The sequence below is a fragment of the Ranitomeya variabilis genome, chromosome 7 (genome assembly GCF_051348905.1).
Source record: "Ranitomeya variabilis isolate aRanVar5 chromosome 7, aRanVar5.hap1, whole genome shotgun sequence".
NCBI lineage: Eukaryota > Metazoa > Chordata > Amphibia > Anura > Dendrobatidae > Ranitomeya > Ranitomeya variabilis.
The window spans coordinates 96,816,457-96,841,671 of NC_135238.1; the positions used below are offsets into that span (position 1 = coordinate 96,816,457).

The 25,215-nt window shown below is 43.7% G+C and overlaps 1 protein-coding gene across 2 annotated transcripts in view; it reads left to right on the forward strand.

Moving 5' to 3' along the window:
- Window positions 1–24,925, forward strand: part of VPS16 (VPS16 core subunit of CORVET and HOPS complexes) — a 508,307-nt gene extending 483,382 nt beyond the window's left edge. For both annotated transcript variants that reach the window (XM_077275596.1, XM_077275595.1), the window contains one exon: window positions 24,522–24,925. In XM_077275596.1, the coding sequence (XP_077131711.1) occupies window positions 24,522–24,554 (33 nt within the window). In that variant the 3' untranslated portion in view covers window positions 24,555–24,925. The remainder of the gene's footprint in view (window positions 1–24,521) is intronic.
- Window positions 24,926–25,215: the final 290 nt, after the last annotated feature.

Below are 25,215 nucleotides of genomic sequence, written 5' to 3' on the forward strand. Positions count from 1 at the left end.
AGATTATTCTGCGATCATCCACCACTGTTGTCTTCCGTGGGCGCTCAGGTCTTTTTGCATTGATGAGTTCACCAGTGCTTTCTTTCTTTCTCAGGATGTACCAAACTGTAGATTTTGCCACTCCTAATATTGTAGCAATTTCTCAGATGGGTTTTTTCTGTTTTCGCAGCTTAAGGATGGCTTGTTTCACCTGCATGGAGAGCTCCTTTGACCGCATGTTTACTTCACAGCAAAACCTTCCAAATGCAAGCACCACACCTCAAATCATCTCCAGGCCTTTTATCTGCTTAATTGAGAATGACATAACAAAGGGATTGCCCACACCTGTCCATGAAATAGCCTTGGAGTCAATTGTCCAATTACTTTTGGTCCCTTTAAAAACAGGGTGGCACATGTTAAGGAGCTGAAACTCCTAAACCTTTCATCCAATTTTAATGTGGATACCCTCAAATGAAAGCTGAAAGTCTGAACTTCAACTGCATCTGAATGGTTTTGTATAAAATTCATTGTGGTAATGTCTATAACCAAAATTAGAAAAATGTTGTGTCTGTCCAAATATATATGGACCTAACTGTATATAATCTGGTGAACCTCTTGACTCTAGTGCAGGGGTGTCAAACTGCATTCCTCGAGGGCCTCAAACCATGCGTGTTTTCAAGATTTCCTTAGCATTGCACAAGGTGCTGGAATCATTACAGAGGTCAACAAAAAAAACATTTTCTGGTGTCCAAAATATTTTAATGAATTTGGGGTATTTTTGGGGTGCTGATTCTGAATATGCTATCAGTTTTGCCAGATTGGCTCAAGTTTTTGACATTTTTGGTATCTTATTTATAGCACTTGTTGGTAAATGCGACGCATCATCTCATTAATTTCTTTGGATTAGTACTTGAACTGAGCAGTTCTCAATATAGTTTTGTGTTAATTAGTGTTCTAAAAGTTTGTTCATAGCTTGATTTTTGCAGTAACTTTATGTTGTTGTCTGTTTTCCAGTGAAAAGCATGAACTCATCAAGAAGAAGTTGTCTTAACGATCCAGACTCATTCTGTTACATTTGTGGTGAATACACACTGCCAAAACATAGAAGAAACATAACAGACTTCGTAAAAAAAGTGTATTTTGCCTATTTTGGGGTTATGCTTGGGGACCAAGACAAGTTTTGGGCACCACACATAGTGTGCAAAGCATGTATCGAATTATTACGAAAATGGAGCAAAGGACAAAGAAAAAGCTTCAAATTTGGTGTTCCAATGGTGTGGAGAGAGCCAAAAAATCATCATGATGACTGTTATTTCTGTGCAGTGCAAGTGCAAGGATTCAATAAGCATAAGAAACGAAAATGGGAGTAACATGGAATCTGCAAGAAGGCCTGTCCCTCATTTTGAAGATGTGCCTGTACCTGTGTTTACCATAAATAACAGTCATCATGATGATTTTTTGGCTCTCTCCACACCATTGGAACACCAAATTTGAAGCTTTTTCTTTGTCCTTTGCTCCATTTTCGTAATAATTCGATACATGCTTTGCACACTATGTGTGGTGCCCAAAACTTGTCTTGGTCCCCAAGCATAACCCCAAAATAGGCAAAATACACTTTTTTTTACGAAGTCTGTAATGTTTCTTCTATGTTTTGGCAGTGTGTATTCACCACAAATGTAACAGAATGAGTCTGGATCGTTAAGACAACTTCTTGATGAGTTCATGCTTTTCACTAGAAAACAGACAACAACATAAAGTTAGTGCAAAAATCAAGCTATGAACAAACTTTTAGAACACTAATTAACACAAAACTATATTGAGAACTGCTCAGTTCAAGTACTAATCCAAAGAAATTAATGAGATGATGCGTCGCATTTACCAACAAGTGCTATAAATAAGATACCAAAAATCTCAAAAACTTGACCAGTGTTATCTGTGCAGGTGGTTAAATTATCACCTGTGCAATACAAGGAAATCCTGAAAACATGACCTGTTTGCGGCCCTCGAGGAATGCAGTTTGACACCCCTGCTCTAATGGATTTCTTAATTTTTTTCCTAGTTCGCTTAATTGTGTTTAACCCTTTAACGATCGCCAATACTTATTAAAATGGCGGCCCTTTATGGGGTTTATTCCCTCATTGCCGTTTTAAAATGGCAATCAGTAATAGCACTTCACAATAACAATATAGCAATACACGAAAACTGCAGTTGAAAAGACCAACGATCAAAGTAAAAAGTTATTCATGTCCAAAAAAATAACAAAAAAAACACAATAAAATCGCACACAAAGTACAAAACACCGGTTCACTACTAAAAATGCAGCATTTGTGTTAAAACAAAAATAAACAAAAAAAAGTACATACATTTGGATTTGCCGCTTCAGGAAAGACCTGAACTATAAAACTGTCACATTATTTCTTCCAGACGACGGAAACAGTAAAAAAATATATACCGTATATACTCGAGTATAAGCCGACCCCCCTAATTTTGCCACAAAAAACTGGGAAAACTTATTGACTCGAGAATAAGCCTAGGGTGGGAAATGCAGCAGCTACCGGTTAACGTCAAAAATAAAAATAGATACCAATAAAAGTAAAATTAATTGAGACATCAGTAGGTTAAGTGTTTTTGAATATCCATATTGAATCAGGAGCCACATATAATGCTCCATACAGTTCATGATGGGCCCCATAAGATGCTCCATATTAAAATATACCCTGTTGTGAATTCCATTCTTGAACTTCCTCCTGTGGTCATGAATGATACTTCGGCGAGTTCTGTCCGTGGACTCCCTCTGGTGGCTGTGAGTGGAACTGCTGGTTCTGAGGTTGCTTCCTCAGCTGCCCTCGTTTGCGGCTGGGTTGGCTTCTCTATTTAACTCCACTCAGATCGTTACTCCATGCCAGCTGTCAATGTATTAGCACTGGTTCAGATCTCTCTCGGATCTTTCTGATGACCTGTCTACTCCAGCAGAAGCTAAGTCCCTGCTAGTTCATTTGTTGTTCATTGTGTACTGAATATATTTCTTAGTACTTGCTAAGTTCTAGTCCAGCGTGCTAACATGATATTGCCTGGCTAGCTGGAAGCTCTGGGTTGCAGAGTGGCACCTCCGCACCGTGAGTCGGTGCGGGGGTCTTTTTGCACACTCTGCGTGGCTTTTTGTAGTTTTTTGTGCTGACCGCATAGATCCCTTTCCTATCCTCAGTCTATCTAGTAAGTCTGGCCTCCTTTGCTGAAACCTGTTTCATCCCTGTGTTTGTGACTTTCCTCTTAACTCACAGTTAATATATGTGGGGGGCTGCCTTTACCTTTGGGGAATTTTCTCTGAGGCAAGGTAAGGCTTATTTTCCTATCTTTAGGGGTAGTTAGCTCTTAGGCTGTGAAGAGGCGTCTAGGGAGAGTTAGGTACGCTCCACAGCTATTTCTAGTGTGTGTGTTATAGGATTAGGATTTGCGGTGAGCAGAGTTCCCACTTCCCAGAGCTCGTCCTGTCTTCTAGTTTAACCATCAGGTCATTCCAGGTGCACCTAACCACCAGGTCAATAACAGTACAGCTGGCCCACAAAGTGTTAATGCATCTCAATAGAGGGATAAGAGAAGTTCTGAGACCATTTTTTTTTCTCTGCAGTGTGTTTTGTCTTTCTTTTCCCCTTAACCTCTGGGTGGTTCAGGACTCAGGTGTAGATATGGACATTCAAGGTCTGTCCTCTTGTGTTGATCACCTCACTGCGAGGGTACAAAGCATTCAAGATTATGTAGTTCAGAATCCTATGTTAGAGCCTAGAATTCCAATTCCTGATTTGTTTTTTGGAGATAGATCTAAATTTCTGAATTTCAAAAATAATTGTAAACTGTTTCTTGCTTTGAAACCCCGCTCCTCTGGTGACCCCATTCAGCAAGTGAAAATCATTATTTCTTTGTTACGTGGCGACCCACAAGACTGGGCATTCTCCCTTGCGCCAGGAGATCCTGCATTGCTTAATGTAGATGCGTTTTGTCTGGCGCTTGGATTGCTTTATGACGAACCTAACTCTGTGGATCAGGCAGAGAAAATCTTGCTAGCTTTGTGTCAAGGTCAGGATGAAGCGGAGGTATATTGCCAGAAGTTTAGAAAGTGGTCTGTGCTTACTCAATGGAATGAGTGTGCCCTTGCAGCAATTTTCAGAAAAGGTCTTTCTGAAGCCCTTAAGGATGTTATGGTGGGGTTTCCCACGCCTGCTGGTCTGAATGAATCAATGTCCTTGGCCATTCAGATCGATCGGCGCTTGCGTGAACGCAAGGTTGTGCGCCATTTGGCGGTGTCCTCTGTGCAGAGGCCTGAGCCTATGCAATGTGATAGGACTTTGACCAGAGCTGAACGGCAAGAACACAGACGTCAGAATGGGCTGTGTTTTTACTGTGGTGACCCCACTCATGCTATCTCTGATTGTCCTAAGCGCACTAAGCGGTTCGCTAGGTCCGTCACCATTGGTACTGTACAGCCTAAATTTCTTTTGTCCGTTACTCTGATTTGCTCTTTGTCGTCCTACTCTGTTATGGCATTTGTGGACTCAGGCGCTGCCCTGATAGATGGATTGGTAGAGTTATCTCTGAGGTTCATTGTTCGGTGTTGGCTGGTCATCCTGGGATTTTTGGTACCAGAGATTTGGTGGCTAGGTCCTTTTGGTGGCCTTCCTTGTCACGGGATGTGCGTTCTTTTGTGCAGTCTTGTGGGACTTGTGCTCGGGCCAAGCCCTGCTGTTCTCGTGCCAGTGGGTTACTTTTGCCCTTGCCAGTCCCGAAAAGGCCTTGGACGCATGTTTCCATGGATTTTATTTCAGATCTCCCTGTCTCTCAAAGGATGTCAGTTATCTGGGTGGTTTGTGATCGCTTCTCTAAGATGGTCCATTTGGTACCCTTGCCTAAATTACCTTCCTCCTCTGATTTGGTTCCATTATTTTTCCAGCATGTGGTTCGTTTGCATGGCATTCCGGAGAACATCGTGTCGGACAGAGGTTCCCAGTTTGTTTCAAGGTTTTGGCGGTCCTTTTGTGCTAAGATGGGCATTGATTTGTCTTTCTCTTCGGCTTTCCATCCTCAGACAAATGGCCAAACCGAACGAACTAATCAGACTTTGGAGACCTATCTGAGATGCTTTGTTTCTGCTGATCAGGATGATTGGGTGACCTTCTTGCCATTGGCTGAGTTCGCCCTTAATAATCGGGCCAGTTCGGCTACCTTGGTTTCGCCTTTTTTTTGTAATTCTGGTTTTCATCCTCGTTTTTCTTCAGGGCAGGTTGAGCCTTCGGACTGTCCTGGTGTGGATTCTGTGGTGGACAGGTTGCAGCAAATTTGGACTCATGTAGTGGACAATTTGACATTGTCCCAGGAGAAGGCTCAACGTTTCGCCAACCGCCGTCGCTGTGTTGGTTGTTGTGAACTCTGTTTTCAGGCTCCCTCTTGTGGTCACAGGTGGTATTGTGTGACTTTTGTTTTGGGCTCCCCCTGGTGGCTTTGTTTGTTATCCTGCGGGTCTTTGGCTAATCAGCTGCCTCGTTATTCACTTGGGAGTTTCCTATTTAGCTCTGTTTCACTTCCACTTGTTGCCGGCTGTCAATGTACTCAGTGCTATTCTGATTACTCCTGATTATCTTCGGTTTCAGTCTTTTCAGGAGAAGCTAAGTTCTGTTTAATTATTTTTTGCTCATCAGTCTGCAATATGATTTCTGTGTATGATGAGTTTAGTCCAGCTTGCTAATATGTGATTTCTTCTGCTGGTTTGCTCTGGGGTACAGAGTTGCTTCGAGCGGGGGCTCGAGCGATCTCTGCGTGGATATTTTGAATAGGGTTTTTAATTGACCGCACAGTTCCCTTTCTATTTTCTGCTTTCTAGTGTTAGCGGGCCTCATTTGCTAAATCTAATTTCATCTCTGCGTTTGTGCTTTCCCCTTAACTCACCGTTAATATTTGTGGGGGGCTATTCTATATCTTTGGGGTCATTTCACTGAGGCAAGTGAGGACTTTAGTTCCCTCTAGGAACAGTCAGTTTCTCAGGCCGTGAAGAGACGTCTAGGATTTTCAGGTAACGTTCCACGGCTGCCTATAGTTGTTTGCGGATAGGATCAGGTTGCGGTCAATTCAGTTACCACTTCCCCAGAGTTTGTAGTCGGTTTAGTTACTTAGCTAGTCCTACTTGCGATCCTTGCCACTAGGATCATAACAGTTGGTCCCCGACTTCGTGTTGGGGATTTGGTTTGGTTGTCGTCTCGTCATGTCCCTATGAAGGTTTCTTCTCCTAAGTTTAAGCCTCGTTTCATTGGTCCTTATAAGATTTCTGAAATTCTCAATCCTGTGTCGTTTCGTTTGGCCCTTCCAGCTTCTTTTGCCATCCATAATGTGTTCCATAGGTCGTTGTTGCGGAGATATGTGGCGCCTATGGTTCCCTCCGTTGACCCTCCTGCTCCGGTGTTGGTCGAGGGGGAGTTGGAGTATGTGGTGGAGAAGATTTTGGATTCTCGTATTTCGAGACGGAAACTTCAGTACCTGGTCAAATGGAAGGGCTATGGTCAGGATAATTCCTGGGTTTTTGCCTCCGATGTCCATGCGGCCGAGTTGGTTCGTGCCTTTCATTTGGCTCGTCCTGATCGGCCTGGGGGCTCTGGTGAGGGTTCGGTGACCCCTCCTCAAGGGGGGGGTACTGTTGTGAATTCCGTTCTTGAACTCCCTCCTGTGGTCATGAATGATACTTCGGCGAGTTCTGTCCGTGGACTCCCTCTCGTGGCTGTGAGTGGAACTGCTGGTTCTGAGGTTGCTTCCTCAGCTGCCCTCGTTTGCGGCTGGGTTGGCTTCTCTATTAAACTCCACTCAGATCGTTACTCCATGGCAGCTGTCAATGTATTAGCACTGGTTCAGATCTCTCTCGGATCTTTCTGATGACCTGTCTACTCCAGCAGAAGCTAAGTCCCTGCTAGTTCATTTGTTGTTCATTGTGTACTGAATATATTTCTTAGTACTTGCTAAGTTCTAGTCCAGCGTGCTAACATGATATTGCCTGGCTAGCTGGAAGCTCTGGGTTGCAGAGTGGCACCTCCGCACCGTGAGTCGGTGCGGGGGTCTTTTTGCACACTCTGCGTGGCTTTTTGTAGTTTTTTGTGCTGACCGCATAGATCCCTTTCCTATCCTCAGTCTATCTAGTAAGTCTGGCCTCCTTTGCTGAAACCTGTTTCATCCCTGTGTTTGTGACTTTCCTCTTAACTCACAGTTAATATATGTGGGGGGCTGCCTTTACCTTTGGGGAATTTTCTCTGAGGCAAGGTAAGGCTTATTTTCCTATCTTTAGGGGTAGTTAGCTCTTAGGCTGTGAAGAGGCGACTAGGGAGAGTTAGGTACGCTCCACAGCTATTTCTAGTGTGTGTGTGTTATAGGATTAGGATTTGCGGTCAGCAGAGTTCCCACTTCCCAGATTCTGTACTTAATGTCCCCCATCCTGGTATGTATTGGTCTCCTCATCCCCATCCTGGTATAAATGGCCCCCTCATCCCTACCCTGGTATGCATGGCCCCCTCTCATCCCTATCCTGGTATGGATGGCCCCTCTCATCCCCTTCATGGTGTGCATGGGCCCCCTCATCCCTATCCTGGCATGCATGTTCTCCTCATCCCCATTCTGGTATGCATGGCCCTCTCATCCCCATCCTGGTGTGCATGACCTCCTCATCCCATCCTGGTATACATGCCCCCCTTATCTCTAGCCTGGTAGGCATGTCCCACTCATCCCTATCCTGGTAGGAATGGTCCCTCTCATTCTATCCTGGTATGCATGGCCCCTTCTCCATGGTAACGTGTCCCTGCTACTAAAGGGAATGAATATTCACCGCATTCCATGCCTATGGGAGTGGAGCGCAGTGACTATTCATTTCTCTTAGGTAGCGGGCACACGTGACCTTCCGGCAGCTGAGGGAAGTCGGCGGCTGACACTGTGCTCGCTAAAAAAAAGCGAGCAATGAATACTCACTGCCCTCCATGCACATTGTCCCGGCAGAGCAGTGAGTATTCCGGTTGTTGTCCTTCGGCTTGTAAGCAGCACATGACGTCACTGCCATGCATTGCTTACAAGCATATAGCAGCTGCTGGCATCGAAACAAGACACTGCAAAGGAGCGCAGGAAGGTAAGTGTGATGGTTTGGTTTTTTTATGTTTTTCTGATGGGCCATGCATACCAGGACAGGAATGGGGGCTAATCATACCAGGATAGGGATATATGAATGGGGGGTGATTGGAACGTTTCTATTTTTTTTATTTTTGTAATATTTTTAAAAACATTTTAAATATTTTAAACACATTTTTTTCTTGCGTTACATTTGCCTCAGTAGTCTCCATGCTACATAGAGCTTCATCAGCAGAAATGCTCACTGTATGAGTGCCGACTTCTCGGCGGCACTCATAGCTACCTGGCTATGACAACCACAGAGGTCTGCTGCAGACCCCTGGTTGTCCTGCCAACTCATCGGCGACCCGCGGTCATGTAAGGCGGGCGTCAATGGGCGGGATTAGTGATACGCTTCCATCGCGAGCATGTTAACCCCTTTGAGCCACAGCCCATTTTCATTTTTGCATTTGTTTTTTGCTCCCCTTCTTCCCAGAGCCATAACTTTTTTTATTTTTCCAACAATATGGCCATGTGAGGGCTTGTTTTTTGTGGGACAAGTTGTATTTTGGACCTGCACCATTGGTTTTACCATATCGTGTACTCAAAAATGAGGAAAAAAAATTCAAATGCGGTGAAATTGGCAAAAAATGCAATTCCACAACTTTTTTTGGATTTTTTTTTACCATGTTCACCAAATGCTAAAACTGTCCTGCCATTATGACTCTCCGGGTCATTACATGTTTACAGACACCAAACATGTCTAGGTTCTTTTTTATTAAAGTAGTGAAGAAAAAAATCCAACTAACAATAACAGTAAATAATAACAATAAAAAAAAAATAAAAAATTGCACCATTTTCCCAAGACCTGTAGCGTCCCCATTTTTCGTGTTGGGTGAGGGGTTATTATTAGCATGCCGAGCTGTTGTTTTAATTGATACCATTTTTGTGCAGATCAGATCTTTTGATCACCTATTATTGCATTTAATTGCAATGTTGTGGCGACCAAAAAAACCTAATTCTGGCGTTTTGACTTTTTTTCTCACTACGCCGTTTAGCGATCAGGTTAATCCTTTTTTTATTGATAGATCGGGCGATTCTGCATGCTGCGATACCAAATATGTGTATGTTTGATTTTTGTTATTTTATTTTGAATGGGGCAAAAAGGGGGTGATTTAAACTTTGATTTTTTTTTACATTTTTTTAATATTTAATTTTTTTTTTATTTTTTCTTTTACTTTAGGCATGCTTCAATAGTCTCTATGGGAGACTAGAAACTGCCATAACCCGACCGGCTCTGCTACATACAGGTGATGATCAGTTCACCTCTGTGTAGCAGAATACCTCACTTGCTATGAGCGCCGACCACCGGGCTGCACTCACAGCAAGCCAGCAGTGTCAACCATAGAGGTCTCCAGAAGACCTCTCGTTGTCATGCCAACCCATCAGTGACCCACAATCATGTGACGGGGGTCACTGATGGTCGGATTTCCAGCCCGATGGCCGGAAGCGCATGTTAAATGCCTCTGCCATAGTTTGACAGCAGCATTAAACGGGTTAATAGCCACAGGTGGATCGCGATTCCACCCGTGGCTGTTCCGGGCACATGTCAGCTGTTCCAAACAGCTGACATGTGCCGGGAAAGATGTGGGCTCACTGCTGGAGCCCACATCAAAGGGAGAGAAGCGACATGTGCAGTACTAGTACGGCGCATCTCACAAAGGGGTTAAATGCCGCTGTCAGAGATTGACAGTGGCATTTAACATGTTTACAGTCATGGGTGGATCGCAGTTCCACCCGCGGCTGTTAAAGGCACACGACATCTGTTCAAATCAGCTGACATGTGCTGGAAAAGTTACAGGCTTATCGCTGAGCCGGCAGCAATCAGGGGGAGCCCACCTTGGACATACCTATATCTAAGGCGGTTAAGGATATAAAAATTTAAAGTTTAAAAATTGCTTATCTTTCACAATTTTTGCAAAAATTCAAAAGTTTTCACAAATAAATGCCAAACAGATCAACCTAAATGTACCACTATAATGAAGTACAATATGCCACGAGGAAAAAATTCTGAATCACAGGGATCCACTGAAGCGTTCCAGAGTTAATATCACATGAACTGACACTGGTCAGATTAAAAAAATTGGTCATGGACATTTAGGTCAAAAGTGGCTATGTACAGTCCCTTCGAAAGTATTTGCCCCCCCTGGAGCTTTTCAACCTTTTTCCTACATATCATGCTTCAAATATAAAGATACCAAATGTAAATTTTTGGTGAAGAATCAACAAGTGGAACACAATTGTGAATTTGAACTAAATTTATTGGTTATTTTAAATTTTTGTGAAAATTCAAAAACTGAAAAGTGGGGCGTGCAATATTATTCGGCCCCTTTACTTTCAGTTCAGTAAACCTAGTCCAGAAGTTCATTGTGGCTCTCTGAATCATCCAATATTGTCCTAAATGCCTAATGATGATAAATATAATCCACCTGTGTGTAATCAAGTCTCTGTATAAATGCACCTGCTCTGTGATAGTCTCAGGGTTCTGTTTGAAGCACAGAGAGCATTATGAAGAACAAGGAACACAACAGGCAGGTCCGTGATACTGTTGTGGAGAAGTTTAAAGCCAAATTAGGATGCAAAATGATTTCTAAAACTTTAAACATCCCAAGGAGCACTGTGCAAGCGATCATATTGAAATGGAAGGAGTATCATACCACTGCAAATCTACCAAGACCCGGCCGTCACTCTAAACTTTCATCTCAAACAAGGAGAATACTGATCAGAGATGCTGATTCTGGTGAACTGCAGAGATCTACAGCTGAGGTGGGACAGTCTGTCCATAGGACAACAATCAGTCGTACACTGCACAAATCTGGCCTTTATGGAAGAGTGGCAAGAAGAAAGCCATTTCTCAAAGATATCCATAAAAGGTGTCGTTTAACCCCTTTCCGACCTGTGACGCCACGTAGGCGTCATGAAAGTCGGTGCCAATCCGACCTGTGACGCATATGCTGTGTCACAGAATGATCGCGTCCCTGCAGGCCGGGTGAAAGGGTTAACTCCAATTTCACCCGACATACAGGGACAGGGGGAGTGGTACTTCAGCCCAGGGGGGTGGCTTCGCCCCCCCGTGGCTACGATCGCTCTGATTGGCTGTTGAAAGTGAAACAGCCAATCAAAACAATCTGTAATATTTCACCTATGAAAATTGGTGAAATATTACAATCCAGCCATGGCCGATGCTGCAATAGCATCTGATAGAGGTAATAGGTGAGGGGGTGCTCTCTCCCTGACTCACCCTACCTTACCGCGGAGGTTGGCACCCTAAGTTCGACATGGCGCCCCCCACTCAACGACGGCTCTCCCTTAAGACCCTAGCGGGGACTTACCAAAGAAAACCACCACCAACACCAATAATAATGATACTCAATTAAAGTGCTAATGTGCTAACAAAGTGTTTAAATAACACCTGCGAGGTATATATTGATTTTGTCATATACCAGACGTTTTTGTTTCAGGACTCATTAATAAGAGTCCTGGTACTTAATAACTCGGGTGCAATTTGTGAGCGGAGATCGATAGTTTTTGTGCCTAGTATTAAAGATAGGTAAATAAAGTGGATACATCCTATCTAAAGCCAGTCTTAGGCTAGTAATCTTATCAAATATAGATGTTAGACGATATGCAAGGAAAAAATATATTGCCAATATAGGGTAGTGGCACTTAAAATCTCAAAAAATAAATAGAGATATAGTCATGAATGTCAGAACACCATCTTATTCAGAAATGCTCGTGAATTACTTTTTATACATCACAATAGTTTGTATACCATAACGTGAGTGTATAATAGCCAGCTAGTAATTCAATACATAATCACACTGCCCCATATGATAAGTCAAAATATAGTCATAGCTGTAAAAGGCACAAAAGCCGCTCACAAGGACTCAATCAGAGATAACAATAAAAAACCCAGTTATATGACACACTGCAGGGATTTTGGTGATCCATAGTTAGATCATGGTCATAGAAAAATAGTACAGATAGTACTTATCGGTTTGTTGCCCAACCCGACGGGTTTCCCCCCGGGGTATAGACCAGGGTTCATCAGGGGACCAGAAAAAGGGCTTGTTTCCCGAACCGGGGGCTGCTACAATGCGCTGCACCTCGTCCTGACCGCTTACTATGAAGGGTTACCTGATCCTCGCTATCCTGTTTAAATAACATCCGCCGCCATATTCAGCGTGTCCTCCCGCCGGAAATGACGTATCGCTAGTACAAGCAGTAAAGCGATCCTACGGTGGGAGGCGCTTATCACGAGGGAAGCTTTTCCAGTAGCACTCGGCATTGGAGGGAGGACACGCTGAATATGGCGGCGGATGTTATTTAAACAGGATAGCGAGGATCAGGTAACCCTTCATAGTAAGCGGTCAGGACCAGGTGCAGCGCATTGTAGCAGCCCCCGGTTCGGGAAACAAGCCCTTTTTCTGGTCCCCTGATGAACCCTGGTCTATACCCCGGGGGGAAACGCGTCGGGTTGGGCAACAAACCGATAAGTACTATCTGTACTATTTTTCTATGACCATGATCTAACTATGGATCACCAAAATCCCTGCAGTGTGTCATATAACTGGGTTTTTTATTGTTATCTCTGATTGAGTCCTTGTGAGCGGCTTTTGTGCCTTTTACAGCTATGACTATATTTTGACTTATCATATGGGGCAGTATGATTATGTATTGAATTACTAGCTGGCTATTATACACTCACGTTATGGTATACAAACTATTGTGATGTATAAAAAGTAATTCACGAGCATTTCTGAATAAGATGGTGTTCTGACATTCATGACTATATCTCTATTTATTTTTTGAGATTTTAAGTGCCACTACCCTATATTGGCAATATATTTTTTCCTTGCATATCGTCTAACATCTATATTTGATAAGATTACTAGCCTAAGACTGGCTTTAGATAGGATGTATCCACTTTAATTACCTATCTTTAATACTAGGCACAAAAACTATCGATCTCCGCTCACAAATTGCACCCGAGTTATTAAGTACCAGGACTCTTATTAATGAGTCCTGAAACAAAAACGTCTGGTATATGACAAAATCAATATATACCTCGCAGGTGTTATTTAAACACTTTGTTAGCACATTAGCACTTTAATTGAGTATCATTATTATTGGTGTTGATGGTGGTTTTCTTTGGTAAGTCCCCGCTAGGGTCTTAAGGTAGAGCCGTCGTTGAGTGGGGGCGCCATGTCGAACTTAGGGTGCCAACCTCCGCGGTAAGGTAGGGTGAGTCAGGGAGAGAGCACCCCCTCACCTATTACCTCTATCCTTTTTTAGTTATATGGTTAATTAATTATTGTCTCCTGACCCTAACAGGTCATTTTTACCTGACTAAATAAAAGTTACATTTTAGGGGCATGTTTTTTGTCCTCTTTGGTTGTTAAATAATTATATGCTCCGAATTTACCTTGGTTTGGTTTTTCTTTCTGCAATAGCATCTGCCATGGCTGAAGACCCCGATCTGCCCCCCCCACCACCACCGATCTCCTCCTCTCCGTCCTGTCATGTCCCCTGCTCCCCTCCTGTCCGCTCCCCCGTCCTCCTGTCCTCTCCCCCTGTGCTCCGATCCCACCCCCCATACTTGCCGAGCTCCGATGTCCCTCCCGGTGTCCGTCCGTCTTCTCCATGGGCGCCGCCATCTTCCAAAATTGCGGGCGAATGCACAGTGCTCCTGCCGAATCGGCCGGCAGATTCTTTCCAGGTACATTTTGATAGCTGTGATAGGTTCTATCACAGCGATCAAAATAAAAAAATAGTAAATAAACCCCCCTTTATCACCCCCATAGGTAGGGAACATGAAAAAATAAAATATATTTATTATTTTTCCACTAGGGTTAGGGCTAGGGTTGCACTTAGGGTTAGGGTTGCGGTTAGGGTTGCGGTTACGGTTGCACTTAGGGTTAGAGTTGCACTTAGGGTTAGGGTTGCACTTAGGGTTGCACTTAGGGTTAGGGTTGCACTTAGGGTTAGGGTTGCACTGTGGGTAGGGTTAGAATTAGGGTTAGAGTTGCAATTAGGGTTAGGGTTGCAATTAGGGTTAGGGTTGCAATTAGGGTTAGGGTTGCAATTAGGGTTAGAATTAGGGTTAGGGTTACAATTAGGGTTACAATTAGGGTTAGAATTAGGCTATGTGCACACGGTGCGGATTTGGCTGGGGATCCGCAGTGGATTGGTCACTGCGGATTCGTAGCAGTTTTCCATCACGTTTACAGTACCACGTAAACCTATGGAAAACCAAATCAGCAGTGCCCATGGTGCAGAAAATACCGCGCGGAAACACTGCGTTGTATTTTCTGTAGCATGTCAATTCTTTGTGCGGATTCTGCAACGTTTTACACCTGCTCCATAATAGGAATCCGCAGGTGAAATCAGCATAAAAACACTGGAAATCCGCGGTAAATCCGCAGGTTAAGCGCAGTGCGTTTTACCTGCGGATTTTTCAAAACCGGTGCAGAAAAATCCGCACACAAATCCACAACGTGGGCACATAGCCTTAGGGTTGGAATTTGGGTTAAGATTAGGGTTAGGGGTGTGTTGGGGTTAGGCATGTGGTTAGGGTTATGGTTAGGGTTGGGATTAGGGTTAGGGGTATGTTGTGGCTAGGGTTGGGATTAGGGTTAGGGGTGTGTTGGGGTTAGGGTTGAAATTAGGGTTAAGATTAGGGTTAGGCTTGTGGTTAGGGTTATGGTTGGGATTAGGGTTAGGGGTGTGTTGGGGTTAGGGTTGTGATTAGGGTCATGGTTAGAGTTTGGATAAGGGGTGTGTTGGGGTTGGTGTTGGAGTTAGAATTGAGGGGTTTCCACTCTTTAGGCACATCAGGGGGTCTCCAAACGCGACATGGCGCCACCATTGATTCCAGCCAATCTTGCGTTGAAAAAGTCAAATGGTGCTCTCTCCCTTCCGAGCCCCGACGTGTGCCCAAACAGTGGTTTACCCCCACATATGGGGTACCAGCATACTCAGGACAAACTGGACAACAACTTTTGGGGTCCAATTTCTCCTGTAACCCTTGGGAAAATAAAAAGTTGTGGGCTAAAAAATTATTTTTGAGGAAAGAAAAATTATTTTTTGTTTTCACGGCTCTGCGTTATAAACTTGTGTGAAGCACTTTGAACCCCCATCTAGATAAATTCCTTTGGGGGTCTAGTTTCCAAAATGGGGTCACTTGTGGGGGTTTCTACTGTTTAGGCACATCAGGGGCTCTTCAAACGCAACATGACGCCCGCAGAGCATTCCATCAAAGTCTGCATTTCATAACGTCACTACTTCCCTTCCGAGCCCCGACGTGTGCTCAAACAGTGGTTTACCCCCACATATGGGGTATCAGCGTACTCAGGAGAAACTGGACAACAACTTTTGGGGTCAAATTTCTCCTGTAACCCTTTTTGAGAAAAGAAAAAATATTTTTTATTTTCACGGCTCTGCATTATAAACTTCTGTGAAGCACTCGGGGGTTCAAAGTGCTCATCACACATCTAGATTAGTTCCTTGGGAGGTCTAGTTTCCAAAATGGGGTCACTTGTGGGGGAGCTCCAATGTTTAGGCACACAAGTGCTCTCCAAACGCAACATGGTGTCCGCTAACGATTGGAGCTAATTTTCCATTCAAAAAGCCAAATGGCGTGCCTTCCCTTCCGAGCCCTGCCGTGCACCCAAACAGTGGTTTACCCCCACATATGTGCTATCAGCGTACTGGGGACAAACTGGACAACAACATTTGGGGTCCAATTTCTCCTGTTACCCTTGGGAAAATAAAAAATTCCGGGCTAAAAAATCATTTTTGAGGAAAGAAAAATGTATTTTTTATTTTCACGGCTCTGCGTTATAAACTTCTGTGAAGCACTTGGGGGTTCAAAGTGCTCACCACACATCTACATTAGTTCCTTGGGGGGTCTAGTTTCTAAAATGGGATCAATTTTGGGGGAGCTCCAATGTTTAGGCACAGAGGGGCTCTCCAAACGCGACATGGTGTCCGCTAACGATTGGAGCTAATTTTCCATTCAAAAAGTCAAATGGCGCGCCTTTCCTTCCGAGCCTTACCGTGTGCCCTAACAGTGGTTTACCCCCACATGTGAGGTATCGGTGTACTCAGGAGAAATTGCCCAACAAATTTTAGGATCCATTTTATCCTGCTGCCCATGTGAAAATGAAAAAATTGGGGCTGAAAGAATTTTTTTGTGAAAAAAAAGTACTTTTTCATTTTTATGGATCAATTTGTGAAGCACCTGAGGGTTTAAAGTGCTCACTATGCATCTAGATAAGTTCCTTGGGGGGGTCTAGTTTCCAAAATGGAGACACTTGTGGGGGAGCTCCAATGTTTAGGCACACAGGGGCTCTCCAAACGCGACATGGTGTCCGCTAAAGATTGGAGCCAATTTTTTATTCAAAAAGTCAAATGGCGCTCCTTTCCTTCTGAGCCCTGTCGTGCGCCCAAACAGTGGTTCCCCCCACATATGGGGTATCAGCGTACTCAGGACAAATTGGACAACAACTTTCGGGGTCCAGTTTCTCCTTTTACCCTTGGGAAAATAAAAAAATTGTTACTAAAAGATCATTTTTGTGACTAAAAATTTAAATGTTCATTTTTTCCTTCCATGTTGCTTCTGCTGCTGTGAAATACCTGAAGGGTTAATAAACTTCTTGAATGTGGTTTTGAGCACCTTGAGGGGTGCAGTTTTTAGAATGGTGTCACTTTTGGGTATTTTCAGCCATATAGAACCCTCAAACTGACTTCAAATGTGAGGTGGTCCCTAAAAAAAATGGTTTTGTAAATTTTGTTGTAAAAATGAGAAATCACTGGTAAAATTTTAACCCTTATAACTTCCTAGCAAAAAAAATTTTAGTTTACAAAATTGTGCTGATGTAAAGTAGACATGTGGGAAATGTTATTTATTAACTATTTTGTGTCATATAACTCTCTGGTTTAACAGAATAAAAATTCAAAATTTGAAAATTGCAAAATTTTCAAAATGTTCGCCAAATTTCCGTTTTTTTCACAAATAAACGCAAAAATTATCGACCTAAATTTACCACCATCATGAAGCCCAATATGTCACGAAAAAAACAATCTCAGAATCACTAGGATCCGTTGAAGCATTCCTGAGTTATTACCTCATAAAGGGACACTGGTCAGAATTGCAAAAAATGGCCGGTCATTAAGGTCAAAATACGCTGGGTCATGAAGGGGTTAAAGTTTGCAATAAGCCACCTGGGAGACACACCAAACATGTGGAAGGTGGTGCTCTGGTCAGATGAAATCAAAATCGAACTTTTTGGCAACAATGCCAAACGATATGTTTGGGTAAAGGCAACACCGCTCATCACCCTGAACACACCAGCCCCACTGTCAAACAGGGTGATGGCAGCATCATGGTTTGGGCCTGCTTTTTTATGTTTAATCTGGTTTTTATTGAAAAGAACTTCAAAACAAACAAGGAACAAAGGATTCAACAACATAAAAAGTATTGAGTACAAAAAGAAATCTCATATACAACTGTGTATCAAGACCTGTAAGCAACAAGTCCCGAAATAGTATAACTTTCGGGTCAAAATCATTTTCAATCAAGTCCAACAAGATCTGAAAAGAAAAAAATAAAAAAATAAAAAAAAAATCCATGGCGGATGTAGGTATCCCCTATCCAGGGAGACTGTATGACCTTTGGTGATACATATGAGGTATCCTCTGAAAGAGAGCGACCCAAACAAGAGGAGCTAGATCACTCCAAGTAATAATGGTATAAACACGAATGGAAAGAATGAGACTAAGAAGAGGAATATGGGGGAGGAGAGTGGATGAAAAAAAAAGGGGGGAGGGGGAGGAACAATGGAGTCTGATATAGAAGGAGGCAACTTGCACCCCTATAATGACGTCCGTCTAACCCTTATTGTTCAATCTATCTTCCTTATGGCTTAGAAAAGAGGGATTGAAAGTCCTGAGAGTCCATATACAAAATCCAAGGACTCCAGACCTGCAGATATTTCTCCATTGAACCGTTAACCTCAGCGAACAATTCCTCCATACTTTGAAGGCTGGTCATCTCCTTGACCCATTCAGACACATTAGGAGATTGGGAGGATTTTCAATGTCTCGGGATCACAGTGCGCGCAGCAGTTAAGCAGAATCTTAGGAGCCCCTTTTTCTGGAAGCGAAACGAGCCCGGGAGGATAGATAATAAAGCCACCTGGGGGGAGTTGGTCACCAAATGACCGTTAATGGCTTGATAAGCGGAATAGACAGAATCCCAAAATGGCTTAATATGCTTACATCCCCACCAAATGTGTGGCATGGTACCTCTCTCTACTCCACAACGCCAGCACCTATCGGAGACGGAGGGAAAAGCGGCATGTAAGACATTAGGACAGAGATACCACCTGGTGAGAATTTTGTAATTCTTTTCCTGTGCGACACAGGCAACAGAGAATTTGTGAATATACGAACGTCTTCCTCCACTCCGCCTCCGATATAGCAACTCCCAACTCGCCCCGCCACATATACTTAGGGAACTTGTCTTTGGTATTTTGGTTCAAAAGAGCATATATTAAGGAGACAGCATGTGCAGGCGGCGACCCCAACAGGAAAAGCTTTTCAAACAGCGTAGGAAGGGAGGAGTATGAGCCTGCTCCCTCTGGAGACGAGAGGAAGGATTTTAGTTGGAGGTATTCCAACCAATCAGAAGGGCCCCCTCCCTCTAACGGCTGCACTGATTTGAAAGCGGGCGGGTATTGTCCCCTCTCTCCCACCCAAGAAAACGATCCCTCTCCACCCCTGGGGGAAACTCCGGATTAGAGAAGAGAGGCGTAAGCGGTCCACTGCCTAAGGACAGAGAGCCTCTGCGGGTCTCCAGATCCCATCCTCTAAGTGTATCTTTAAGGAGGTCAGCTTCAGAACTGAATTTACCTCTACTTTTAGGGCTGATCCAGGGAAGGTTATGGAGTGGAATTGTAGAGCTAATTTGTTCTATTCCCACCCATTGTTTGTCTGAACTGTGGAACTGCCAGTCTAACATGCGTGTCAATAACACTGCTCTGTGATACAATTTGAAATTCGGAAGACCCGCGCCCCCTGAGCCTTTGTGCCTATATAAAGTACCCATGCCGATCCGGGGTCTACCACCCCCCCCCCACACAAATCTCGAGATGGCTGATTGGATTCTGGAAAAGAAAGAAGGAGGAGGAATTAGAGGAACTGTCTGGAAAATATACAGGAAACGAGGAAGTACATCCATTTTTATCGCATTTATACGGTTGAACCATGAGAGCTTCCGCTAATCATAGCTACCTAAGTCTTTCAAAGTCTTATCCAAAAGGGGTTGGAAGTTTAAAGAATATAGTTTAGTATGATCTGTCGGGATGGTTACTCCCAAGTATCTTAATGCTGTTTCCTGCCATTTAAAGGGAAAATTATCTTTAAGATGTTGAACTTCATCTCTAGATAAAGTTATATTAAGGGCCTCTGATTTAGAATAATTCACTTTAAAATTACTAAGATGGCCAAATATCTCAAATTCTTTGACTATGGAGGGGAAGGAAATGCGAGGCTGTGATATAAACATGAGGTCATCTGCATATAAGGCCGATTTACATTGACCTACCCCAACTGGAATACTGTGAATGCTGGGGTTCTTTCTATTGGCTATTGCCAGATGTTCCATTATCAATACATTATCTTTATTGGGTAGGTACCAATTAGCTATGGTGAATACCACTGAGTTATTGCGAAGTTTTAGGAGAATGTACCTGCCTTCTGGGTCAATCCTAGATTCTAGGACTGAATGGACCATTGACTTGTGTAGGGCTATTGAGACCCCTTTTGACTTTGAGTCGGGGTTAGGGCTGTGAAACCAAGAGCAATAATATCGATCCTTCCGGGTGGGGAGACAGCCAGCCTTGAAATTAGTCTCTTGGAGCAGGAGGATGTGAGTCCGCTTTTTATGCATATCATACAAGATCTGGGACCTTTTCTGAGGGACATTAATCCCTCAGGCGTTGATGAATCCTATGTTAATCCATTCCATGGTAATGGTAAAGTACTTTATATACAGGGGAGGAAAAGGGAGAGAAAGAAGAAAAAGAGAAGCAAGAAGAAAAAGAAAAAAAGGGGAAAAAAAAGAAAATAGACAAATAAAAAAAAATTAAGGGGTGAGGAAAGAAGAAGGGACAGAAGCAGACACAGGAGTGAGTAGAGGGAAGAGAAAGGGAAATATAAAAGAAGAGTCAGCAGGGGAGAGAATAAAAATGTAAGGGAAGAAAACAGACAAACGTACTAACTAGGTTTAGGGTGAGTATACTAAGATAACAAAAGAACATGTACCAAAGGATGTGCGAAGTGCACAAGTATTGTTGGGAAAATTGTTTAACGTCCAACAATGTGATGTGAATTCCCGGTGGGCACTATGCTTTCCATAGAGGGGCTCCCCTCACCAGGCTGAGACGACACCAGAGCTAAATCTGCCCCCTAAATGCCACCGCCCCCCATGTAAAAACGAAGGAGAACAGAGTATAGTCAAAAAATGAGAATATAAGCCCCAGGACCCTCCCTCGCCCAAGACTATTATTAACCTGTTATCTATGTTTAGGGAAGGGGGAGAAGCTCAACAAGCCCCAGGGTGAAGAAAACATTGATAACCCAACTTCTGATGATTGTTACAAATAAAGATAACTGGAGCAACATTCCACAATCAGTATCTGAAACCAAAACATGGACACATATCATTGCATATCAGAATAGTGCATTAATTTTGAAAGGAAATAATCCCCAGACCACAGATCTCAAGGAGGAGGGAAAGATTCCCGCCCCCTTCTGCCCCAGCGTTGAGAGGCCCTCAGCAGACGTTGGGATAACCTGTCAAAGGCCTCCACTGGAATAGTAGGCGAGTCCACAATTTCAATCCGAGGGAGGTTCAAGGTTGATGTAAATGATGCGATGTCCGATGGGGACCTGAGGATATGCATGCGGCCCGCATGACGGACCTACAAACAGAATGGAAACCACCAGCTATATGGCAAGTTATGATCTCGAAGCAAATCCAAGAGAGGTCTCAATGCTCTTCTTCTTTGCAAAGTAAGGCGGGACAGGTCCGGTAGGATTAGAATCTTTGATCCTTGGAATAGAGCAGAGGATCCATCTCTGAGCCTCTGCAGGATGGCTTCTTTTTGTACTTAGTGATGAATGCGGCATATCACATCCCGTGGACGGTCTGGGTCAGATGCTCTGGGGCCAAGTGCTCTGTGAGCTCTGTCCAATTCAATCTCCTTCTCAGGAGGCTCACCCAGAATTCTGTTGAAAATGCATTGCAATGTGTGAGAAAGATCTTTAGATTCTACTGACTCAGGTAGACCCCGTATCCTCAGATTATTGCGCCTTCCCCTGTTTTCTGCATCATCCTGGGCTTCTATCAGGTAGTGAAGCTGGCTGGAGTATATGTCTAGTGACTTCTGATGAGAAAGCATCTTCCTTTCAATATCTTGGATTCTGTTAGTATGGTCCTGAACCTCAGTATCTACTTGTTTAACTTCAGTGCGCAGAGTATTCAATTCTGACCTGCAAGCCTGCTCCAGCCGTGTTATGTATGTCTCCATGTCCTCTCTTGCAGGAATAGCTGTTAGCCTGGTTCGTAGCTGAGTCAGCTCAGCTACAACTCCTGAGGCTTGCACGGTGGCGCAGTGGTTAGCACAGCAGCCTTGCAGCGCTGGAGTCCTGGGTTCTAATCCCATCTTGGACAACATCTGCAAAGAGTTTGTATGTTCTCTCCGTGTTTGCGTGGGTTTCCTCCAGGCACTCCGGTTTCCTCCCACATTCCAAAGACATACTGATAGGGAATTTAGATTGTGAGCCCCATCAGGGACAGTGATGATAATGTGTGCAAACTGTAAAGCGCTGCGTAATATGTTAGCGCTATATAAAAAAAATAAAGATTATTATTATTGTATGGCAGAGGAATGTGTGTCCCCTCCCCTGGGATGAGCAGGAGAAGCAGCAGTCTCCTCCAAAGGGGAATTAGCTCCTGTTGCACCACTGGGGATTGTAGTGAGGCCTGCTTTTTTTCAGCAGGGAAGATGGTTAAAATTGATGGGAAGATGGATGGAGCCAAATACAGGACCATTCTTGAAGAAAACCGTTGGAGTCGCAGATTTGTCTTCCAACAAGACAATGATTCCAAACATAAAGCAAAATCTACAATGGAATGGTTCACAAATAAACGTATCCAGGTGTTAGAATGGCCAAGTCAAAGTCCAGACCTCAATCCAATCGAGAATCTGTGGAAAGAGCTGAAAACTGCTGTTCACAAATGATCTCCATCAAACCTCACTGAGCTCGAGCTGTTTGCCAAGGAAAAATGGGCAAGAATTTCAGTATCTCAATGTACAAAACTGATAGAGACATACCCCAAGTGACTTGCAGCTGTAATTGCAGCAAAAGGTGGCGCAACAAAGTATTAAGTTAAAGGAGCCGAATAATATTGCACGCTCCACTTTTCAGTTTTTGAATTTCCACAAAAATTAAAAATAACCAATAGTGATGAGCGAATATACTCGTTACTCGAGATTTCCTGAGCACGCTCGGGGGTCCTCCGAGTATTTTTTAGTGCTCGGACATTTAGTTTTTCTTGTCGCAGCTGAATGATTTACATCTGTTAGCAAGCATAACTACATGTGGGGGTTGCCTGGTTGCTAGGGAATCCCCACACGTACTTATGCTGGCTAACAGATGCAAATCATTCAGCTGCGGCAAGAAAAACTATATCTCTGAGCACTAAAAAATACTCGGAGGACCCCCGAGCATGCTCGAGAAATCTCGAGTAACGAGTATATTCGCTCATCACTAGTGTTGAGCGATACCGTCCGATACTTGAAAGTATCGGTATCGGAAAGTATCGGCCGATACCGGCAAAGTATCGGATCTAATCCGATACCGATACCCGATACCAATACAAGTCAATGGGACTCATGTATCGGACGGTATTCCTGATGGTTCCCAGGGTCTGAAGGAGAGGAAACTCTCCTTCAGGCCCTGGGAACCATATTAATGTGTAAAATAAAGAATTAAAATAAAAAATATTGCTATACTCACCTCTCCGACGCAGCCTGGACCTCACCGAGGGAACCGACAGCGTTGTTTGCTTAAAATTCGCGCTTTAACTTCCTTAGGCGAAGTCCCGGCTTGTGATTGGTCGCGCGCCGCCCATGTGACCGCGACGCAACCAATCACAGCAAGCCGTGACGTAATTTCAGGTCTTTCAGGATTTTAAAATTACGTTTCGGCGTTGTGATTGGTTGCGTCGCAGTCACATGGGCGACGCGACCAATCACAAGCCGTGACGTCACGGGAGGCTGGACACGCGCGCATTTTAAAATGCGCGCGTCTCCTGCCTCCCGTGACGTCACGGCTTGTGATTGGTCGCGTCGTCCATGAGACCGCGACGCAACCAATCACAGCAAGCCGTGACGTAATTTCAGGTCCTTCAGGATTTTAAAATTACGTTCCGGCGTTGTGATTGGTCGCGTCGCAGTCACATGGACGACGCGACCAATCACAAGCCGTGACGTCACGGGAGGCAGGAGACGCGCGCATTTTAAAATGCGCGCGTGTCCAGCCTCCCGTGACGTCACGGCTTGTGATTGGTCGCGTCGCCCATGTGACTGCGACGCGACCAATCACAACGCTGGAACGTAATTTTAAAATCCTGAAGGACCTGAAATTACGTCACGGCTTGCTGTGATTGGTTGCGTCGCGGTCACATGGGCGGCGCGCGACCAATCACAAGCCGGGACTTCGCGTAAGGAAGTTAAAGCGCGAATTTTAAGCAAACAACGCTGCCGGTTCCCTCGGTAAGGTGCAGGCTGCGTCGGAGAGGTGAGTATAGCAATATTTTTTATTTTAATTCTTTATTTTACACATTAATGTTGTTTCGATACCGATACCCGATACCACAAAAGTATCGGATCTCGGTATCGGAATTCCGATACCCGCAAGTATCGGCCGATACCCGATACTTGCGGTATCGGAATGCTCAACACTACTCATCACTAATAACCAATAAATTTCGTTCAACTTCACAATTGTGTTCCACTTGTTGTTGATTCTTCACAAAAAATTTACATTTGGTATCTTTATGTTTGAAGCATGTTATGTGGGAAAAGGTTGAAAGGTTCCAGGGGGCCGAATACATTTGCAAGGCACTATAGGGTTTAATCTTTGTCAGTATCTTTAGTGGCTGTAGTTATATGTAAATAAATAATTGGCCCAGTGAAGAGATGGTTCTAATGGTTTTAATTGGTTATGATTTTGACAATCTGTTGATAGGTCGGTTGCTAATATTTTTTTTTCTTTTTCTGTTGTAGAGATTTAGATCAAGCTGCAGAAACTGCAATTGAGCATAAAAATGAAAATGAAATGAACATGGTTCTGTCAAAATGTTCTTCGGTCAGCGGTTCTTCTGCAGCAGAGAAGATTGAGCGTGCCAAGGCACAGCTACTCAAAAAGTAATCAGTCTTAATAAAGAAAAACTTAAGTCATCCCGACCCATTGATAATCCCATGCAGAAGAAATGAGTGCAGAGCCAAGACATATATTGTTATTATTAATAAACAAGATGTTTATAACTTGTAAAATATTGCTCTGTTTTCCATAACGTTTGGCCTTCTGCATACTCTGTTTACAGACACAAAAAGCCAGTTGTGGCTTGGGAAGGAAAAAGTCCATCAGACTGTATGTTCTGAAAATAAAGGAAAAGCTGAAATATAACAAACAAGCTTGTGTGACATTACTTGTGATCTCCCATCTTAGGTGTAAAGATATTCGTAATAGAATAATTTCATGCACAGATCCTGATAAAGGGCTTGTCCAGGCGTAGGCTACAAGTTACATCGTGACTGCAGACTTGCGAATCCTCACATCGTGTAAACTGCACATTGTGAGGATTCTCCATTGTCGAGAGCAACGGGCTTGTGCCTACAAGTATGCAATTTGTATTCAAGCTGTCAGCGGTGACCAGAAAAATGCCCACAGGAAAATAGCCCACATGGAAAATTGCCC